General features: G+C 40.5%; 1 protein-coding gene across 6 annotated transcripts in view; it reads left to right on the plus strand.

Moving 5' to 3' along the window:
* Window positions 1-21,727, plus strand: part of UNC5D (unc-5 netrin receptor D) — a 534,428-nt gene that overhangs the window by 487,067 nt on the left and 25,634 nt on the right. For all 6 annotated transcript variants that reach the window (XM_066235599.1, XM_066235600.1, XM_066235602.1 and 3 more), the window contains 4 exons: window positions 1,471-1,639; window positions 3,208-3,435; window positions 12,285-12,434; window positions 20,169-20,333. In XM_066235599.1, the coding sequence (XP_066091696.1) occupies window positions 1,471-1,639; window positions 3,208-3,435; window positions 12,285-12,434; window positions 20,169-20,333 (712 nt within the window). The remainder of the gene's footprint in view (window positions 1-1,470; window positions 1,640-3,207; window positions 3,436-12,284; window positions 12,435-20,168; window positions 20,334-21,727) is intronic.

A 21,727-nucleotide genomic window follows, 5' to 3' on the forward strand; every position in this document is an offset into this window, starting at 1 on the left:
ACGCTTTGCTTGTATAGCAAGAATCGTCAGCTTCGGACAATGGTTGCCCATGTGGAAGACTGAATTTTTTGGAGTCATCTCCAGTGTTTCTTGGGGAGGAAGGGAGGTCGTGTGATACATTCAGGCCTGTTTTGATGCAGTAGATAAAAGGTGTTTCTGTTCAATTATACGCCTTGGCTTTCGTTACAGCAGCAAATGAGGGATAATGACCTAGAGGGGGACCATGACTCACCTGAGCAAGCACAAGCCCTGTCAGCAAAAGCAAGTCAGAAATTAGTAACACGTTAGATGTACTCATAGTAAAACGGTCTGTACAAGACCACAGAAAACATGGAGTCCGTTAATACTCATTTTCATCTTTGTTTTGCTCCAAAAGGTTGTTTTGATCAGGGATGACATATTTAAATGGCCTTTCTAGGTCAGGTAAGAGAAAGCGTGGCTAATACCAATCCCAGCTCTCGCATAGCTTTGTTCATCTGAGAGCCTAAATTACTTTATTGGCTATCTTCTGTATCACTCTATCTCTTACAAGTGAAAATCCATCAAAATAAATAAAACAGCTGTTCAAAAACACATTGGCTGTTGGGGGAAAATGAGTAAGCTTTTGGGGTCTCCTCATTGACTACTATCTTATAAAGTAACCCCCCCCTTACTGTTTGGTGACAGAACATGGAAGAAGGAGAAATTCACTAAAGGTAATATTATTTCCCTTTGATTAAACTTCAGTTTCTTTTATGTTTCATGACTCTGCATTCCTATTGTAAATAATTCCCAATACAGAAAAATCTGAATACCAGTTTTGGATAGAATAATTTCAAATTTAGATAAAAATAAAAAAATAGATGAAAAATATATTTATGCATTATGCACATTTATAATGAACTGTTTACTGTACTACCGCTATATAACCCATGTGTTTGTGCATTGGCAGAAAATCAATGTTTTCAAAACCAGAAGGGACATCCTCAATTCAAGGGTGTTTGAAGTATTGCTTTGTTTCATAATAATTTGTCTTCTTGCTTACTAACATTAAAATTTTTTGCAGAATATATTCAAAGAAAGGACACTGATGAGTAAGATTACCAAATCAGTAATTTCTATAATATTCTTGGCTTGGATCTTTGATAACGTTATCAACAAGAATAAGGACTCAGTGGCTGGTGTGTCACACACCAGCCACATCTTTCCTTTCTTCTGTTCTGCCCTTTATTTCTGAAGCAGCATTTGTCATTCTGCTTGTCAAAACCTAGATGTGAAATCTAGGCTGAAGCTCAGTCTTGTGGATTAAAGTTTCAGGATTAATGGCTGCAAACCAGACCAGCCCTCTGCTTATGTGATGCTAACCACAAGGAATCCTGGGAAAGGACTCTGCTCAGCCTGAAGAGAACCCCTGTCTGTAACTAAATTGCCATTCAGATATGCCCCCTCCTTGACATGCTTCTCTCTTTTTATCCTTTCCCAACCGTCAAGCCTCCAGTCCGACGGATCTGAGGTGCTCCTGAGTCCTGAAGTCACCTGTGGTCCCCCCGACATGATTGTCACCACCCCCTTTGCACTGACCATACCACATTGTGCGGACGTCAGTGCTGAGCACTGGAATATCCATTTAAAGAAGAGAACACAGCAGGGCACGTGGGAGGTGAGACCCTGTTCTTCCTTTTTAAAAAGTAGGACTTGGGTTTCACCCGTGGGATGGATTTCACTTATGCTCTCTTAACACCAAGAGTCAGCGGTGAAATTTGTGAGCATTTTCTGGCTTTTCAGAGGGTCGGTGTCATGTGTTGTATTCCAGGATAATGAAAAAGAGAGATGAGAGAATCCCAAGCATTTTTGTTTGGTTTTAGGATGCAGTTGTAATTACCCACACAGACAGGAATCCTTATGTACCCGACTTTGGTACATAAAACTTGGTCACTATATCTGTTTTTGTCATCGTAGGGATTATAAAGGATTATATAAATAGGGATTATATAAAATCATTGTATCTTTTATCATTATAGGGATTATCTATGTTTAGTATTCAGGAATGCAGTAGGTGCTAAATATATTTCAGTGACTTAATGAAGGCACTGAAAATTATTCTTAGCGTTTGTTTCCCTGTGGATATGAGCACGTGTAAAAGAGCTACAGCACAGAGAACAGAAGAGGCAGGAGAAGAAAGTGAGGAAACATGAGACACGGGTAACAGTAAGGGAGACAGCTGAAAGATCGCAGCAGAATTGCTGTTTTAAGTGAAACCTCTGATTTGTCCGTCTGATAGCTATTCCTTCTATGTCTGTCTGAAGTCAGTTTGCATGAAAGCAGGTGAATTATCTTGTTGGAATGCAATGACCTGTTCCATCCTAGCTCTGGGATCGAACCTCCCAGGAGGTGTTTTCTAGTAAGAGGGAAATCACATTTCCCTATGAGAAGGAAAATGCCAGTTGCTACAGTGAATTACATTTACTGTGCCCACCTGTATCTTTAAACTAGTCTGTATTCTTCGTCGAAGATGCATTCTGCTGTTTATTCTGTCCTCATGAACCAGAGGCCAATTTTATGGGATCTGAAGTTCCCTGGGTTTCCTAACTGGGCCAGGTTTTCGTCTCTTTTTCATTATGTTTTGCTTTGCCTGGATTTTCACTACTTGGGTTTCTCATCTCAGCACTTGCTCACAATCTTTTACATCCAGGTGGTGTTATATTTATGCTCTAGCACACCATCCGCACATACCTAACTTCTTATCAGGGAGAGTGAAATATTCTTAGTACATCTTATCCAAGCCATTTACTTAATGGTTCCTCGCGAATGATTTGGTGAAATGAGGGAGGATAAAATATTTGAAAAAATATATATATATTACCTTCAGGATATTGAAAGACATTTTCAGAAATAGACCTTTTTGAAAACATAACTGTTTGCTTATTGATGTTAATGTTTAAAAATACTTTTTAATTCAGTGTTGAACAAATTAACCAAAAATAAGAGAACTTTGAAACTGCTGTTTGTTATAACCTATTAAGTAGAATTCCAACACGGATAGTACCATTTCTTGAGTTTCTGATGTAAGCAATTATTGTGATAGAACATTTAACATAAAAAAAAATTAAGGCAATGAAAATATTCTGAAGAAAATGTTTGTTTGCTTATGTCTTTGGAAAATAATTGTTAAATCAAATTACATCTTATTTCCAAACTGAGAGAATTTAACATACCTTTTCCCAACAGGAAGTGATGTCAGTAGAGGATGAATCCACATCCTGTTACTGCCTTTTGGACCCCTTTGCATGTCATGTGCTCCTAGACAGCTTTGGGACCTACGCCCTCACTGGAGAACCAATCACAGACTGTGCCGTGAAGCAACTCAAGGTGGCAGTGTTTGGCTGCATGTCCTGTAACTCTCTGGATTACAACTTGAGAGTCTACTGTGTGGACAATACCCCTTGTGCATTTCAGGTCAGCCCTGTCTCTATAATTCTTTTGGTGTCATGAAAGCATGGGGTTTTCTAAAGATCAGTATCAACAGGGAATTCTATTGCTGAAGGTCTAGGAAATGAACCACAGCACTGGCTTGATGGGGATAACTATCTCAAAGCAAGAGCTGTTTACCGTATGTCCAACAAGGCGCTTGGATACTTGGCAGTCACAAAAAGAGAAGGGTTAAATCATTGCATGTCAAGAACATTGTGTGCTAAATTATAAAACTGACTAGATATGTAGTCGGGGTTCAGAAAACAAGACCAGTTCAATAGAGGAATTGGAGGAGAGCTTTTGAGAAACTCTTTGTGAACCTAATGGACAGATGAGATTTAGAAGCAAAGGAGAAAGGGATACCATGTCAAGAAAGGAGACTGGCAGGTGCTTCAGACACAAGAGCTAGCTGATGTGCAGAGGGCAGTGAGAAAATTGTTTTGAATCAACTGAAGGTTGTAGTTATAGAACAACAATTATAAATCATACCTCTCAGCAGGCAGTCATCTTGTATCCTGGACACAGAGTCTATTAATTATTAGGGCTACTAGGGCAGAGATAGTTCAAGGTTCCTTTCCATTTTTGGTACTTTTAATCATGTAAGATTTATTTTCAATTAGCTGCTCACAAAGAGTGTGGGTTTATTAATAGCAGCAAGGATCGCACAGAAGCGCCCGGGTAAGCTTTGCCCATGTATAAATAGTAGCGCTCTCCTGACACCCTTCATCCTGGATCCCTGCTATTCCAGTCCTGGATCATTAAGTCCATTATGCAGAGCATTTCTTCAGTAACTAGCTTTTAAGACACTGAACTGGAAAACTCAGGTTTACCAAGAGAAGAGATACAACAACCTGATACCCGACCCTGAGCCAGTCAAGACGACACCGTGCCAACCTATATATTTCCAGACCTCCCTGACTGTCTCTTAGGTAGCACAGGTCATTTTGAAGGGCACACTTAATATGTGGCTGCCCCTTTTTACACAGGGGTGCCATCTTGCAGTGTAAAGAACGTCAGCGTGAGTAGTTACACCCCATCCTGTGATTGGCATTCTATATGCTTCTTCTGCTCTCGCCACCACTATTAAAAGGATTTCCTCCAGGATAAAACACATCAGACTTTCAGTGATCAAAAACAAGCATGCGGCCCTGGCCAGTTAGCTCAGCGGTAGAGCGTTGGCCTGGCTTGCGGGGGACCCGGGCTCGATTCTGGGCCAGGGCACATAGGAGAAGCGCCCATTTGCTTCTCCACGCCCCCCCTCTCCTTCCTCTCTGTCTCTCTCTTCCCCTCCCGCAGCCGAGGTTCCATTGGAGCAAAGATGGCCCGGGCGCTGGGGATGGCTCCTTGGCCTCTGCCGCAGGTGCTAGAGTGGCTCTGGTAGCGGCAGAGCGACGCCCCCTGGTGGGCAGAGCGTTGCCCCTGGTGGGCGTGCCGGGTGGATCCCGGTCGGGCGCATGCGGGAGTCTGTCTGACTGTCTCTCCCCATTTCCAGCTTCAGAGAAATACAAAAAAACAAACAAACAAAAAAAAACAAGCATGCCCTGAAAGTGTTACTATCACTTAACGATTATAAAGCGCACCATGACTCAAGTTAGAGGCTGAGTAACTCAGCCAGATCGTGAGGGCTGAGTAAACTGAAGGAAACGTGGAGAGCCATGGGGCCTTTCCAGTCTTCTGGCTCTCATGGGCAGCCCACTGCCGCCTGGCGAGATGACTCTGGTCATCACAGCTGCCTCGGAAGTCTGCCTTCGTAACCAATTTGCAATTTTCTTTGAGTAATGGTCTCACTGCTGTTGTATATACCACTGGGTTAAACATTTGCCCAAAGAGTTTATTCTAATAGCCTTTCCTGATAATCTGTTTTTATTCCTGTTGATTGCTACCAGATTCTACAACGGCTCAACTGTTCACAGATGAATGTGAACGAGGCCCTAAACATAGCTTTTCCAACCACTATCCGTTCCTGTGGGTAATGTACTCTTCTTAGTCACTGCTAGGGAAAATGGTATCCTCCTTCTAAATTGAAGCTAAGTACCTACATTTCATCCTTTAGAGATGTTTCTTAAAATGCTTTAATTTTGCTCTCGAGAAATGTTTTTCAGCAGAAGTACCTTTGACCTCATTTGTCATCATCTGTTTACCTCCAGCACGTCTTTCCTCTCCTGGTATGTCAGCTAAAGCTGACTTTAAAGTTGGGTTCAGCTGCTCTTGTCATTGACAGGATGTATGTGACAGCTGTCATGAGCAGCAGAGGACCTACAAAGAACCCTGGGGGTTCTGAGAGAGCATTAAGCCTTGATTGCATAACTTTTCTGACCTGCAGAAAGATTAATAACGTGTAACTATTTTACTCCCTCGTCCTAGTCCCTGGGTTTTGTTTCTAAAAGGACTGCTTTCTGGCTCTCAACCTTGTTAAGTGAATGTGTTCAGGCCCTTTTATACAGGTGCATGTAAAACATCTTAATATCCCAAATCATCTAGGTCTTATTTTTCATGACTTCATATGTGGTATTTAGAGGGAAGTAGTATACAAGGGTGGGCAAAAGTGGTATCACAGTCTATTCTTGAATTATTATTTATTAATTATTGTATTATTTTTCCATGTCCACCCCCATTTGAACTGCTAAGACTTCACATACTAATATGACCTACCACAACTTGGGTGGTGTGAGTTGAAAATATTATATACAGTGGTGACTCGTTTTCTATAACTCTGACATAACCCTGACTTCTTCATCAAAATTAATATGTGGTTTTGTATGATATATTTCTACAGAAATTGCTTATCCAGGAACTTGTCTCAGTTTTCACTGTAATGAAAATGTCTGCTATGATCTGGAAACAATACAGGTGTCGTTGTATAGGCCCATGTTTATTGTGGTGCATTTTTTATATCTCAAAGAAACGATAACAATTGTGCACCCAACTAGAGCTATGCTCTTAACCAAGAAAGAAGCCTGCTCAATGTGCATGGTTTTATCTTTCATTTCATTCATAGCTCACTGGGAAATTTGGGCCCATAAACCTTAAAAGAGCACACTTTTTACTGGAAAAAGAACAGTTTCCAGACCCAACTTTTCTGTCCTCTTAAAACTGGGTGAGACCTGGCAATATAAAGCTTCCACCAAAATACAGATAAATATTCCTGTAGAGGATTTTAGTAATGAAACAGAAACGTTCTCCGTGTTCAGCCGTGTCCCCCTTCCCCAGACCTCCTGCAGGCGAGCTCCTCATCTTACCTCTCATTTACTCTGGGGATATTTTATCTGAATCATAGCAGCAGTTTCTTTGAATGACAAAAACAAATCTCAAACACCTTGGCAAAAAAAACAATTAAATTAGTTCCAGATTCCTTTTCGAAGATCTGTTCTGATCAATACACCTAAAAAGACAGCAGTGAAAATTACATCAGTTCAGGTATGTTCTTTAAAAATAAAAATGCCATCTGCCTGAGGTGAGAAGAGGCTGAGAAGGACCAGATGACTTCTTGTCCTTCCCACTGCTGTGTTTCTGTAATAATTAGAGCTGCCATTGAATGTTTGTGTACTTGACATCACCTCCTTTGATGAAAGGTAGGAAATGGTGATATATTTTCAAAGCAGTAACATTTTAAGAGCTAGGTTTTTATAGTGTTCTCTCTCTCTCTCTCTCTCTTTCACACACACACACACACACACACACACACGCGCGCGCGCGCGCGCGCACACGCGCACCTCAAACAAACCTGGGCATAGAGAAAGCAAGGAATTAAGCACTTGCCCTATCTCAGAAAGAAAAATAAAATAACAACTAGTTTTTTTCTCCGCTGTTCCCAGCACTCCTATTCAGCACCTCTCGGTACTCATTACTTACTTGGCATTAATGTGGATTTAGAATCTAATTTCAAAGGATTTCCTCCAGATGTAGTTCTTGTATTTATCAATAATGCAACCTTGGGAAATATTGTTCACGTAAAGCATTTAAAGGAAAACACCACAGCGACATAATTTTTCTGTGTGTGTGTGCGCACTTAAGTTCAGTTTTGTCTCATAAATATGTAAATGTGGCCTGCCTGAACCACACCTGAATTTTACTGCCTGTCTCATTAAATCAACATAAAGAGCACAGTGAGGCCCAGAGCACAAGTTTCTTGGCCACAACTCCTAGAACTAGATGACTAGCAACCCCCAATGTGAAATGAGGAAGTAGGGAGACTAGAACAAACCACCAACCAGAGCTCTTAGCTATATTTTATATACAAAAAACCAGCCAGACTCTATTTCCTAGTTTAATCAATGCAGATATACATTTTGACAATGGATGTAACAGAAGATCCTTGTTATATAGGAAGCAAATAAGGAAAAACAAATGACTCTCAAACCCCACTGTTGGGGTGATACCCCTGTGAGTGACTCAGAACTAGCTCAGAAGGGTGGTTTCTATCATTGATTTCCAAACCCAGCCAGACATCAGGATCACCTGAGAAGCATTTAAAAATCCAGATGTCCAGGCCCAGCCCCTGAGAAGAATACAGTAAATTAGGAGCATACCTGGGAATTCTGTGTTAGGTAACAATTTATACTATGTGGAGAACGTTTTAAAGCTTATGCTTGGGCATCTATCTATTTAATTCTAAAACCACTTATGCCTTTACAAATATATAAACACAATAATTAGTTCAATATTGGGCTTCTTGATTTTAATAATTAATTGTTACAGAATAACTGTAATTACTTAACATTTTGTGTATGATTATGGGACACTGTTAATTGTATATAGCGGGTTCAATACGTGGTAAGCTACAAAAAGAAAAAGTAAATCATCATATTAAATTTGGAGCCATATAGCAGAAAAATTTAAAGATACCATTTTCTTTTGTGATACTTATAAGTATATATCCATTTTGTTTAATTGCTAATATTCTCTACTCCGCATTTCAGGGACTACTTGGTATATATACTAAGGGCCAGTCAGACTGACAGATATCTTTACCTATACCTATACGTATTGTATATCTTGCACCAATGAAAAATTAATAGCATTGATTTTCTTTATTTTTTTTTTTAAATCAAGCATAGTATAGGAAAATGCAGAAACATCTAGTAGAACAATACTAAATAATGAACAACTTGCCCTGTTCTAGTCTTAGCTTGGTCACTAACCATGTGACTGTAGACAAGTAACTTTCTTGAGGGTACAGGGGTCTACATGTTTTCACCTATAAATAAGGTACTCGGTGATTGAAAACTTGCTGAAGTTCCCTTCTGGTGTGATGATTCCATGTAGTTTCTAAGTATTAAAATAGCCTAGGCCTGGCCCTGTGGCTCAGTTAGTTAGAGCGTCATCCAGACATGCCCAGACATGCCGAGGTTGCGGGCTTGATTTCCTAGTCAGGGCACATACAAGAATCAACCAGTGATGGCATGAGTGAGTGAAACAGAAGATCTCTCCTCTAAGTAATGCTCAGCCTCAAAGAACTAATTTTATCTCCTGCCCTCATTTCTCTGTGCATTCAGGAACATTAGATTTAAAGAAAAGCAGTATACTATAGAAAGCCTGGTCAAATATACTTAGAGGTATCAACAGTGTTGTTCCTCTATGGCTTAAGTATGGTTTTAATAGGCATATTTTCTATTTGTACTTGTTTCTAACCTTGCACTGCAGAAAGAGGTTAGTATATATATAAGGTCTACCGGAAAGTTCTGTCCGTTTCTATCACAACAAGTTTCGACACGTAAGCATATGTTTATTTGGCGCATGTGTGCCTCTCTATTTTTCTCACTTAATATATACATACTGATGTAGCAAATTAACTAAAACAAAGTTGATTCATATTAGTCTTATGTGTGAAGCAATAGTGTACTCATGGCTACTGATAAAGTTCATTTACGCTGCTGTAATTTTTACGAATTTCAACAAGGAAGAAATGCTACAGAAGCATGTCTGTTGCATCCACCATATTCCCTGGACTTAGCACCCTCCGACTATCACTTGTTTTTGTCCTTACAAAATTTTTGAAGGGCAAAAAATTCAAAAATAAAGAAGATATCAAACAAGCACTGGTTCAATTTTTCACATCAAAAGATAAAACATTATTCAAAAATGGGATATACAAATTGCCCTCATGCTGGCAATAAATCATTAATAATAATGGCAATTATATTATTTCATAAAGTTTACTGATGGTAAGAAAAGTTTGTATTTTGTTTTATTCCAAAAACGGACAGAACTTTCCGGTAGACCTTATATTATCACGGGAATTATTTTGCTTAACTATGAATAGACTCAATTAAGGGACCAAAGCCTAAAAAAATAACTTGCCTGAAACCATTCAGAACTGAGATTAGAATCTGGTCCCCATTTTGGTTTATAAGATTAGTTAGTGCTCTTTAGAAGTACAGGTGGCCCCCAGAAGATTCGTTTGCACCTTAAATCCTGAGCAGCATTACTCTGAAACACAAGTCCTAAGCAGAGCAAGCAAGAATAAATTACCTCGTCTCTCCCTACATTGTCATCACATCCAGCCACACACTGCCCACCCTAACCTTGTATTCCAGCTCTGTCTGACCTCCGTACCCTTGCGCATACCCTGCTCAGTGTCTGGGTGGCGCTCTCCCCTCCTTCTCCCATGGCTAGACCCTCTTTTACTTTAAAGTTCACCTCAAATGTGAATTCCTCTTTGAATTCCCTGACTCCTTTCCTGGCCTCTCCTCCCATCTGGGTTCAGCACCCTTTGTCTGGGCTAAACTTCCCAGGCACACATACGTTTTACTATCACACAGTACGGTAATCATAAGCCAGCTGTTCTGACACTCCCGCTAGACTGTGAGCTCCTTGGTGGCAGGGAGAGTTTCATTTCTGTACCCAAAGCCTGGCTCAAGCATAGCTCCAGTGGACACACATTAACCTCAAAGGAAGGACCCAGAGGCCAGCATCTGAGAGAGACCTAAAGTCAGCATTTGAAATCAATTTCCTTTTCTCCCCACCTTGCCACTTTCTTTCCATTGTCTGAGGTCCCCTCCAGACACTCGCTGGCCTCCATGTTGTTCTGCCCAATTCTTAGATCCACAACATTATGAATCACTTAACACAGCATGGTTAGATACCGTTAAGTATTAACCACATGTGGGGATTTAAATAAACTAAAATGAAAAATTCATTTCTTAGTCACTCAGCTACTTTCTTTCTTTTTTATTTATTAATTTGAATGGGGTGACATTAATAAATCAGGGTACATATGTTCAGAGAAAACATCTCCAGGTTATTTTGACATTTAATTATGTTGCATACCCATCACCCAAAGTCAAATTGTCTTCCCTCACCTTCTATCTGGTTTTCTTTATGCCCCTCCCCTCCCCCCTCTCCTTCCCTCTCCTCCCTCCCCCCCCCATAACCACCACACTCTTGTCTATGTCTCTTAGTCTCGATTTTATGTCCCACCTATGTATGGAATCATGCAGTTCTTAGTTTTTTCTGATTTACTGCTTTCACTCCGTATAATGTTATCAAGATCCATCCATGTTGGATCAGCTACTTTCTAAGCGCTTAACGCCACCGTGGCTAGTGAACACTGCATTGGATAGAGAACATTGCCACCATCACAGAGTTCAGCTGAGGGGCCCCAAGAAACAGCCGCCCACTAGCAAGACCAAAGAGCTGGAGAAAATAACATTGGATTGAATCATTTAGTTCTCAGAAAAGGTGCTAGCAACGTGTTTATATGTACACCAGGGACTAAAGCGGGGCAGCTGCTGCTTTGTCAGCAATGTTTTTATTCATGCTATTTTACACATAAACAAGAGGTAGAGAGCTCTAAAAGGTGTTTCACGAACTGATAATTGAAATGTACATTTATAATTAAAATCTATTTATACTGTATTTATTTATAAACCCATTTGTCTGACTTATTACTATCGTTTTTAGAATCTGGAAAGAGTATAGGACATAATTAAGGGATTTTAGTTTTCTTATTTATCCTTGCTCTGCAAGAAAATTTTAACTTAATTAATGATGGTTGATAAAAATAGATTTAGGGAGGTCTCTTATTGCTAGAAACACTAAAAACCTTACCCCCGCAGTAGTTTAAGATTTTTACGGAATTCATATCTGTTATTTCACTTGCCCTACCATCTCGCCAATGTTTCTGAACAACACGAATTGGGAACCAGTTAAATGGTTTACTCAATAGGAGGTATGTGTATTGCGTTTGCATAAGATACGATGATTTTCTAGTGAAATATGCAGGAGTATTTATCTCAGGAATTTGGTTTTCTTTTTTCTAAGCTAAAACTGGCTTGATAACTTATGTTTTTCTTGGCCTTTGGTGTCATAACTTTTATGAACATTATTAGTAAAAACCAACATGATCTGTGCCCTCTGTAACATCTCTTCTGAGCCAGAGACTAAATACGGATAATGCCTACGTTAGTGACAAAGAAGTGCACCAGAGTAGGAGGGGCTGTTTCTGCCTTTATTGCGAAATGTGACAAAATGTCCGGTTAGGTACAAAAGCACTCCTATTATGGTCATATCAGAATGAATTCATACAATTGTGGAAATTCAGCGGTGTTAAAATTTGCCTGGGGTAATGGAGGTCTAAAGAAAGGCACAATGTGTTTGAAAGCCTAGGCAACATAGTAATAAAGAACTGCTTCTTCCTGCCCAAATCCTGCTACTTAGAAGCTTTTGGTCCTCTGTCATGACCTGGCATGAGTGTGGAGGTGAAAGAGGACAGCATTCATTGCGCTGTTTGTCTGTGTCTGGGAGATACATGTAGTGAGCACCCACATCTGTGGGGAGGAGACATGGAGAGACTTGGATACTCACTGTCCTGCCTCTTTCCCCCCGTCCTGCAGGAGGTGGTTTCGGATGAAAGGCATCAAGGTGGACAGCTACTGGAAGAACCAAAGTTGCTGCATTTCAAAGGGAATACCTTCAGTCTTCAGATCTCTGTCCTCGACATCCCCCCGTTCCTCTGGAGAATTAAACCATTCACTGCATGCCAGGTACTGGCCAGATGGGTTTTTAACAGAAAAAGCTTTGCTTGAACCAGCGAGCATGTCACAGACTTTGGTGAGGGAACTCTTGCCTTTCCTCCTCTTTTAAAAGTATGGATTAAATCTCAAAACTGTCATAGAAATGTAAGTTTGGGCTATACACAGGGAATTAAACATATTGTCATGAATCCACAGGTTTCTAACACGTGGGAAAAAAGGCGCTTCCATGTCAGGTAATGTGACATTTCCCCCCTCTCCTGTTCAAATTGCTGCTCGATACAGGTGGAAGGTGGCAGTTTAATAGCTTAGAGCAATTATTGTTGGTTGGTTTTTTATTAAAATCAGGTAATTATGTGATATTGTTTTAATTATGTTCAGTAATTAAAAAACTGGAGGTCAGTGAGGAATCTTTTAAGGGTGATATTGGGTTGTGGAGAGCTACGCTGGCAGGTGGGAATAAGACAGTTATGTTCTGAATATATGGATGGCTTACTCTCAAATGAATTGGACAAGACGTGGAAAAGAAATTATAAATTGAGAGGCAAAGAAAGGCTATTACCTCTTAGGACTCTTATAAATATATAGAGATACACGTATATTATTGTCTATATAACTCTATATCAGAGAATTTTTGTTAATTGCAATATGACTTCATCTCCTTGGATAACTTTGAAGGAACTGGAGTCATTGCTTAGCATAAAAAAATCTCTGATCTCTGAATGCTATGAAATTCTCAGTAAATTTTGTCAACATTAGCAGCCAACTGGTCTACCATGGTTTCTTAAGCCAGAGTCACCTGTGCTTCAAGTGACAAGACATTCCCTTAACTCTGGAAAAGCTACTGGTGACTCATATTGATCTGGAATCATGGAAGACTTTCAAATTTCTTCATTCTGCATCAACATAACCTGCAGAGCCTTATAGGTTTTTTTTTTTAACTTTTTCATTTCTGTGGCATTTATTAAAAAAGAACAAAGAAACTTGCACAAGGTATCAATATATGAGCTTGTCAGAACCGGAACAAGCCAAATCACACAGAGAAAAACCTTGGCTGCACCATAAAAGCTAAGAAAAAAGTAAAAGTTGAACTGCCAACCCTCATAGCTCCTAAAATTCAGAATTTTCTAATTGGACAAGGCCATATGTTCCTACTTACTTTTCAGACTTCTCATTACCGCGAGTCTTGCTGCTCTAAGTACAGTTTCAATGCATTCAAAGGAACAATAACATCTCTCACAGCCCAGAACAAATTCTTTTGGGGGGGGCACATTCAGCATATCTCCTCGTGGAAGGAAGTATTCTATGAATGGCTGAATTGTTTAGGATGTTCTAGACCTGTGTTTCTGTTTCCCAGAGAGCAGCATTCAAAGTTTCTGGTGCAAATTGAACATCAGGGTATTATTAAAACAAGTACTAACAGTCATGTAAATTCCTCTGTATTAATCTTTACGGGTTTAAGAATGTCACTTCACTGGATTTAATGCAAGTGACTCAGTCCAAAGTAACTATTAAATTTAACTCTTAGAGATAAAACATCAGGTGAAAGATCCATAACCTTTCAGCAGCACTTGAACACGAAATGCCTGCCAACCCCAGAGAATGTCACAGGGCCAGGCAAAGCCAAAGGGCACTGGCTTAACAGCAGACCCAACAAGCTTTATTGCTGGGATGAGTTGGATTGCATGGATGTTGTGAACACGTATAAATATTTGTCTTCTGTAATTGAGCATAATTTGAAAGAGTCTTGGGAGGCTGAGAAACAATTTAATTTTCTCTGTACCAAGAGGCCTGCCACTGCGTTCTCATTTCCACTTCATTTTTCTTACCCACAAATGGCTTTCTGCTTTATTCCTCCTATCTCTCCACTACTGCTATCACTTGCCCCTGTCATCACTGAAATTCCCCCAGCTCGTGTGAATATATACCGTGCTTGTCATTTTAATGGCCATGCAGTGTTTGCTCCGGGCATTTGGGTATAAGCACTTGGGGGAAGGTGTGTATTCCACCTGCTTGGACCTCACATAGAAGACCAGGTGTGCTGACATACTGGGTGTGGAGAATAGAGAGTGGCTTTTCATCAGGAATTAGTGGACAGGAACTATCAGCTCCTGCACAACAGATAACCGCACGACTGTTCATGACGTCATTTACGGGCAGTGGTGGGATTCAAATAATTTAACAACCAGTTCTCTGCCCTAATGACTGTTTTAAGTATAAAAAAGCAATATGCTGAAGGGTAGTTTATTATTTCATGCGTTTAATACTTAAATAAGAATAATAAAAGAGGTACACAAAACTAGATTATGTTATATGGAAGAGTTTTAAAATATTAAGGAAAAATATTAAATAATACCTGACAAAAAACAGTAAATTTATTTATGATATTTCCACATTGCTTCTCGATTGGCATCCTCACTTCCTACTGAAGTAACAAACATGAGGGAATTAAAATGTAGTATTTCATCAAAGGTATAATGAGTTTTATAAAATGAATAAATAAATATCACAAGCATAATTCCATCAAATTTTTTTCACCTGTGGATAGAATGAACATTACTTACAGGCACTTAGAATGTGCTGTTGCAAAGATGCACATTAAAAAAGAGTAAGGAATGTAAATTTGTAATTTCCACATTGGGCGGATGCCCAGGCGCCCACCTTGGAGAGAACCCTGATTACAAGTGCCATTTTAATAGCTGGTTTGCTGAACTCAACAAAAAAGATTAGGTATCTATTCTGCCAAACCGGTATGAACCGGCTAAATCCCACCACTGTTTATGGGTCTATCCTGCAATTGGTAAATCTCCCTGTCATCTTGTCATCTTCTAACCTAGTACTTGAAAGACCTCTGGTAATCCTTATCTTTTTCCTCTCTCCCTTTCTCTAACTGCAAATCAGAAATCTGAGGGTCAACATAGTCCAATTGATACCCAAGGGCTTCTCTCTTAAGAAACATTCCTGTTTTCTTCTGGAGAATGTGAAATGTCCCAAGAAGGTACATGCCTAGGAGGTACCTAATGCATAGAATATTTGCTCCATCAGATACCAACAAACCACACAAGAAATTAGTTTTCAAATGCTGTGAGTTCAAGGTTGTGTCCAGAACTAAAGGGTGAGAGCCTGTGTAGAAGAGGACCAACTAGATTTTTAAGTCCTGTTGGCTGAGGTTCTGGAGGGTTTCACTTTATGGGATACTTTGCCACAGCCCTATTGCTTTTGAAGCCAGGTGTGAGAGGAAAGGCTCTGTGGGTTCTTAGATCTGGTTGCTGTACACACAGCAATACTGATTCAAGGAAAAAATGAGGCCCACAATGCTAGTCCTCCCAAATCAACAATTAACTATTCCTCCTTTGTCTCAGGCTTTTTAAGACTCTCCTACAATTAGGGTTATGCTATAGTCTCCTCCACAGATTAAGAAACCCGCCTCTAGGTGGTAAATAGCTCTGCTCTCGATAGGTTACTGGAACCTACATGCCACTTAATTATGGTTTCACTTATTCCTCGCTGACTGTGGAGTGGAGTAGCTGTAATAAACAATACACAATAAAATATTTATTTTTTAAATCCTACAAAACCCAAAGTCAGGCTGTCACCTCCCTAGGGTAAAAGCAGCTGTCTTTTCAGCATGCTATGTGTCTTGGGGAACCCAGTGTCTATCTCCTGCTAGGATACGATTGGCATTCTCTCCATCTGCTGGGAACCTAATTATAATGGGAATCAAAATGAGAACAGTTCCGGAACTCTTTAAACACTCATAACTTTGCTACACTTTGTCCTCCCATATTATTTCCCCCATAATTCCTCTGAACCCAGTGAGCATCTTAGTGGTTTTTGTTTCGTTTCGTCTTTTGAATAATGAAAGCAATGATGATTGCCCTGAAAACGCACTAATCACAGTGCTTCTAATTCTTTTTTTTTTAATGTTTTGTTGAGCACTATTGGCAGCTGCTACTCAAGTCAACAATAAACCATACTCTTTTGATACTATCTTAAAATCAGAGTTTTAAAATGTTTTGATTGTGTGCAGTGGAATGGAAAGGAAAAAGGATGGCTATGTGTGTGTGTGTGTGCTGATTCTCACGTCTTTCTGTAAGGAAAGGGTACTTGTGCAGTGTGCATTACTCTCCTACCTTTCTTCCATTATTTTCAGGCAAAAATATGAGAAATTTAGTAGAGAAGACATTTTCAAATAAATGGCCAGTGTGACTGGGAGGGGTGTGAGAGAGGGTAGCTTTATCAAGGATTCAAACTCTCCACAGATAATGTAGGCTTTGTTTCAGAGCTGGACCTTGACTTCAGCTTTATCTGGCCATGTAGTCCAAGAGCTTAAGAGCCTATATTACGCCGTAAAGACTCAAGCTTCAGTTTTGGAAAACAAAAATTTGCTTAGGTAGCTTAGGCAAAACCACCTTACTTAAGCAAAACTGCCTATTAACCACAGAGCCCTATGTTACAGTGTCTTTCACTGAAGGGGATGGCGCAGAGTAACTCCATGACATTTACTGGTGTGAAGAAGACAGTGTATTTGAGGGCCATTAACATGATAAGGTAACCTGAGGATGGCGGGCATCAGCTGAGGGAAGGCCTGAGGGCCAGGTCCCTCCCCACTCCCAGCAAAGGGATTTTGTCATAAGAGGTGATCTGGTCACCATCAGGGTCCCCCACTCATGATTAGAGGTAAGAGAGAGACCACAATGCTACTTCCTAAAGAATACCAATCAACTGCTTTCTATTTCTCTCCAGTGGAGCGCTAAGCCCCTCGTTAGCACTGTAGAGTGGAGACTGGGCAGGAGGACCGGCGGGCGAGGGTACCACAGCTAGCTATAGTAAGATCAAAGAAGGGGACCATTCATGGAACTAGGAAAATCATAAAAGAATGCCAATGAGAGTGACGGGGTGATAATCAGCTTTCTAAAGGTAGAGTTGCCAGACAAAGGAAAGGCCAAGTAAAATGATCTGTAGTAATTAGGTATATAATGGCAGGGGTGGATGATAATGAAATAAACACCAGAGACAGAGGTTGGAGTCCTCCACAGAGAGATGGTAAGTGGGCATCCATGAGCAGCTGGGACCTTGAAGAGCTCACTAGGCAGACTGGAAAGTGTGTGGGGGGAGGGGCTGAAATAGGAAATAAGGGTACCCATGCATTATGAAACAGATGATGGCAGAACTTGTAAACACATATAACTTTTATCTGGGGTAGAATTTTGTGTGGGCACAGGGTCATTTTTTAGTCTTTTAGGGAAAATTACCTCCCCTAAAATTTGCTGGGAGGTGCACCAATCAGAAGTGCTTTCTGCTGCCATGTCTACCAAGATGAGATCATAAGTAAAAACCTCTGTGTGGGGAGAAAGTGGAAAAGTTACTGTTAAATGGACTTGTGCTGACTTGCTGGTGGTATAAGCAGGTTGTGACCCAGACAAGTGCTTCCTTAGTGACCATTAATTTAGTGCCTCTCCTAGTGTTTCCCCTAGAAGAGGACAATCTTCATGTGAAACCCACTAGTGGCACCTTTCAGTGTTGTCCAACTTAAAGAGAATCGTTTTGGTCAAGAAAACAGCAACCACTCAAGCTATTTCCAACAAGGAGGAATTTAATCGTGGGAGTTGTAAGCTTACAGAACCTTTAGAAAGCCTAGGAGAGCCAGTGTCAAAGGAAGGCACTAATGGTATTAGGAAACCAGCAAATACAGGAATTTCAGGAAACAGTTCTGAAACAGAAGGTGCCCTGGGGAACGGCCGAAACCCCTGCCAACCTCACATGTGCTGAGAGCTCACGCCTTGAGGCCTGTGCTGATGTTCGAGGGGACGTCTAGCACAAGTGCCTTCCCTGGCAGAATGGAAATGCGAACCCCTGCCTGCTAGGAAGTCTATGAAGTGTAGTTTGCAGAATTCCAGCCCCTAGCATGTAGAGGAAAGCTGAGAATGGCAAAAACAGTGTTTTTCCTAAAACTTCATGCACAAGATTAAAGTCAATGAAACACCACAGTGTCACACACATAGACCTTCTCTAAGCCCCTGTTTTTACTTCCTGAGACCAAAGTAGACTTCCACTACCTTTCCCTTGATTTAGGGTTACGAGCAAACAAATAAAGCCAAAACACAAAGCCCTTATATTTCTTGTTGGGATGTGGAGTTGATGCTTGAGTTTATTCTCTCATACTCTCTGAAGCTGACTGTCTTCTCTTAAGTGTACAACAATCGCCTGACCTGCAGTGGCACAGTGGGTAAAAGCATCGACCTGGAACACTGAGGTTACCGGTTCGAAACCCTGGGCTTCCCTGGTCAAGGCACATATGGGAGTTGATGCTTTCTGCTCCTCCCTCCCTTCTCTCTCTCTGTCTCCTCTCTCTAAAATGAATAAACTCTAAAAATAAATAAAAAAAATAATTATTAACAAAAAAGTTAAGTGTACAACAATCTAAAGCCCATCCTTCCTCGCTAGTCTCCCCATGAGTATCGAAAATCCAAACCTGTGAGATTGCTGTAGTGAATAGTAGGAAACAAGTGTGTGTACTGTAAAGCTCAGGAACTAACTAGGCAACTCCTAGTTCCTCAAAGTGCGCCGACTGAATTTTAATCATGGCCCTTAGTTTTATAACACATGCTGGTTTCACTACCAGTCACACTTTAGAACATCAAATTTCTAGACCACCTTTCAGTGTAGGCTTTATAAGAAACTGAATTTATGGCAAAAAGTTAAAGTGCAAATTAACGAGAGGAGAGAAAGAGAAAAAAAAAGTGAGACTAGCCATTACTAGAGGCTAGACATACAAGATCAATGCCCAGGACACAGCCTGATGTGAGTAGGCGTGAGAGACTTCTCAGTAGATGAAAATGTATCAGTTTCTGAAATTCTGACCTCAGAATTATCTACTGAGCTCTACTACACATTATTACAGAGCCACATGCCTGAGCCCAGTCCATTCAGTGACAAGCACTAACCAGCAGTGGGGCAAAGGGTGATCTGTGTTGATTTTTATAATTTCCCTCTCACTTAGTAAACATTGCTTTTGCCACTCAGTTGTCTGGAAGTCCCTTGAGAGTAGGGATAAAACCTAATTTCTTACTGTTTCCTATTTTTTATCTAGTAAAGTGTCGGGTTGTTAGGGGGCACCATACCCAGAATTGTGGAGTGGATGCACTAAATGAGGAGTTGGCAAACTAGACTAGTCGGGGGCCGCCCGATGTGTTTCTCTCTCTCTCTGGAATGTGTGTCTGTGTGTGTGATTTTGCAGTAGGTATAATTTTTATTAGCCATATTGTGTTCTATTGACATGGCTCAGAATGAGTTTGTAATATGGGGACAAGTTTGGATCAATCAGTTCTTTAGCATAATATTCATTTAAGTGAGAAAAGATATCATCCTACCCCCAGGCTTAGGTAGAAGGGTGGGCCAGAGGAGTGTTCTAAGAATACTTTTTAAGTGGAAAGGCATTATGATTCATGTTTGATGGCAATCTTTCTAATTGTGTCACCAAGTGAAATCTGAGCTCTTGCAGTGTGGTTTTGGAATTTAAATGTTATCAATTGGAATTGACACTAATTACTTTTGTGCTACTTGACATATGCTGGAACATTATTTCTACAACAATTCCACCAAAGTCACTTAGGCAATTATCTCTGCTGCGATCATCGTCATCATCATCATCATGATTATTGCTATTCAGCCTCTCCTGTTCTCGGCTCTTCTCAGCCAGGCTCTGCACACCACAGCCCCCTTCTCTACCCGATCTCCCTGCAGGAAGTCCCGTTCTCCCGCGTGTGGTGCAGCAACCGGCAGCCCCTGCACTGTGCCTTCTCCCTGGAGCGCTACACGCCCACCACCACCCAGCTGTCCTGCAAAATCTGCATCCGGCAGCTCAAAGGCCATGAACAGATCCTCCAAGTGCAGACATCAATCCTAGAGGTGAGTCCTTGGCCTGCAGGCCTCTTGACCCATTTCCAAAGGACAATAAGAATATTCCTATCACAGTCATACTATACAGTAGCAGGAAAGAGCTTCAACGGGCACTTTTTAAATCCTCATTACTGATAAGGGAAAAAACAAACTTTTTCTCAGGCTTCAGATTATACTGAGCTTCCCACTGGTCAGGGAAACAACTCATCAGAACTCAGGCACTAATGAAGGGACCTTTGGGGAAGGAACTGGAACAAAGCTCTTTACACACAAAACCACAGGCAATCTAATAATGTCCACGGTAGGCTTGGAATATCATCTGAAATTCATTATTAGCTGGCGGTACAGTTGAGACATGAGACACACACATGCCAAGAAGAGGCACAAGGTTACCATTGGGCAGTTTTCTGTTGCTTCTGACTAGTTTTCTAAAAGTCACTTGTCCCAAATGTGTTATTTCATCTTCAGGGTCTTGGCTCCATACTGTCTTACAATTTCTCAAACCCTCCAGGCTCAAGGTTCTGCGCACCCCCATTTCCATTAAACCTAGGTTCATCAACATAATACTATAGAGTAGATGTTAATCATATTCTGTAAAGGAAGGACATGGAAGTGCAAAGAAGGAAAGGACCCTGTCCAACACCAGATCAATACTGAAGGGCAGAGTTAGAATGGGAGTCCAAGGAGAATTCACTTGGGCACTTTTGCTAAAAGATATCTGATATCTGCCATGATTCTGATTGGCATTCCCTCCTGGTTGTTAGAAGAGTGCAGGGAGCAAGGAGATGAGGATAGATTCAGGGGAGGTATGCGATGCTTCTGCTCAGCTATTCTAAAGTCAACTCTGGCTCTAAAAAAGCCCACACCAGTATGTTTTATTATTCACCTGTACAATGTGTGTGTGCATATATGTGTGTGTGTGTGTATACACACACATTCATATTTACAAATAAATACATAAATAATATATCCTTATTCATTTCAGCTTGGCAGAAGGTTTAGCACATTTTATATACATGTATATACCTCAATTCCAGGGGTTTTTTTTTTCCTCTGAAAACTTGTAGCCTTATAGCATTATCACTTCCCTCCATTCTCATTCCAATTCATTGTTCATGCAGAATGAGCACTGCTAATTCTCCAAATAGTTTTTCAGAAGAGGATGTCTTTCCAAAGGACTGTGCCTCAAAAAGTGATAGCTGTCTGAACTGACATGTTTATACAGTATTTGCATTCATTATTGCTAATTAGCATTATGTGCTAAAGGAGTTTTGATGGGGAAGGTATATCCAGAAACTTAGGTAGGATATTTTTAGAGTATCTTTCTTAAACAGTCATGGTGTATTTAGCACAATACATTTCAAAGTAAAATAAAAATTGTAGGAATGTTTTAAAATAAAAAC

Source organism: Saccopteryx bilineata, chromosome 6 (genome assembly GCF_036850765.1).
Source record: "Saccopteryx bilineata isolate mSacBil1 chromosome 6, mSacBil1_pri_phased_curated, whole genome shotgun sequence".
In the NCBI taxonomy this organism is placed as follows: Eukaryota; Metazoa; Chordata; class Mammalia; order Chiroptera; family Emballonuridae; genus Saccopteryx; species Saccopteryx bilineata.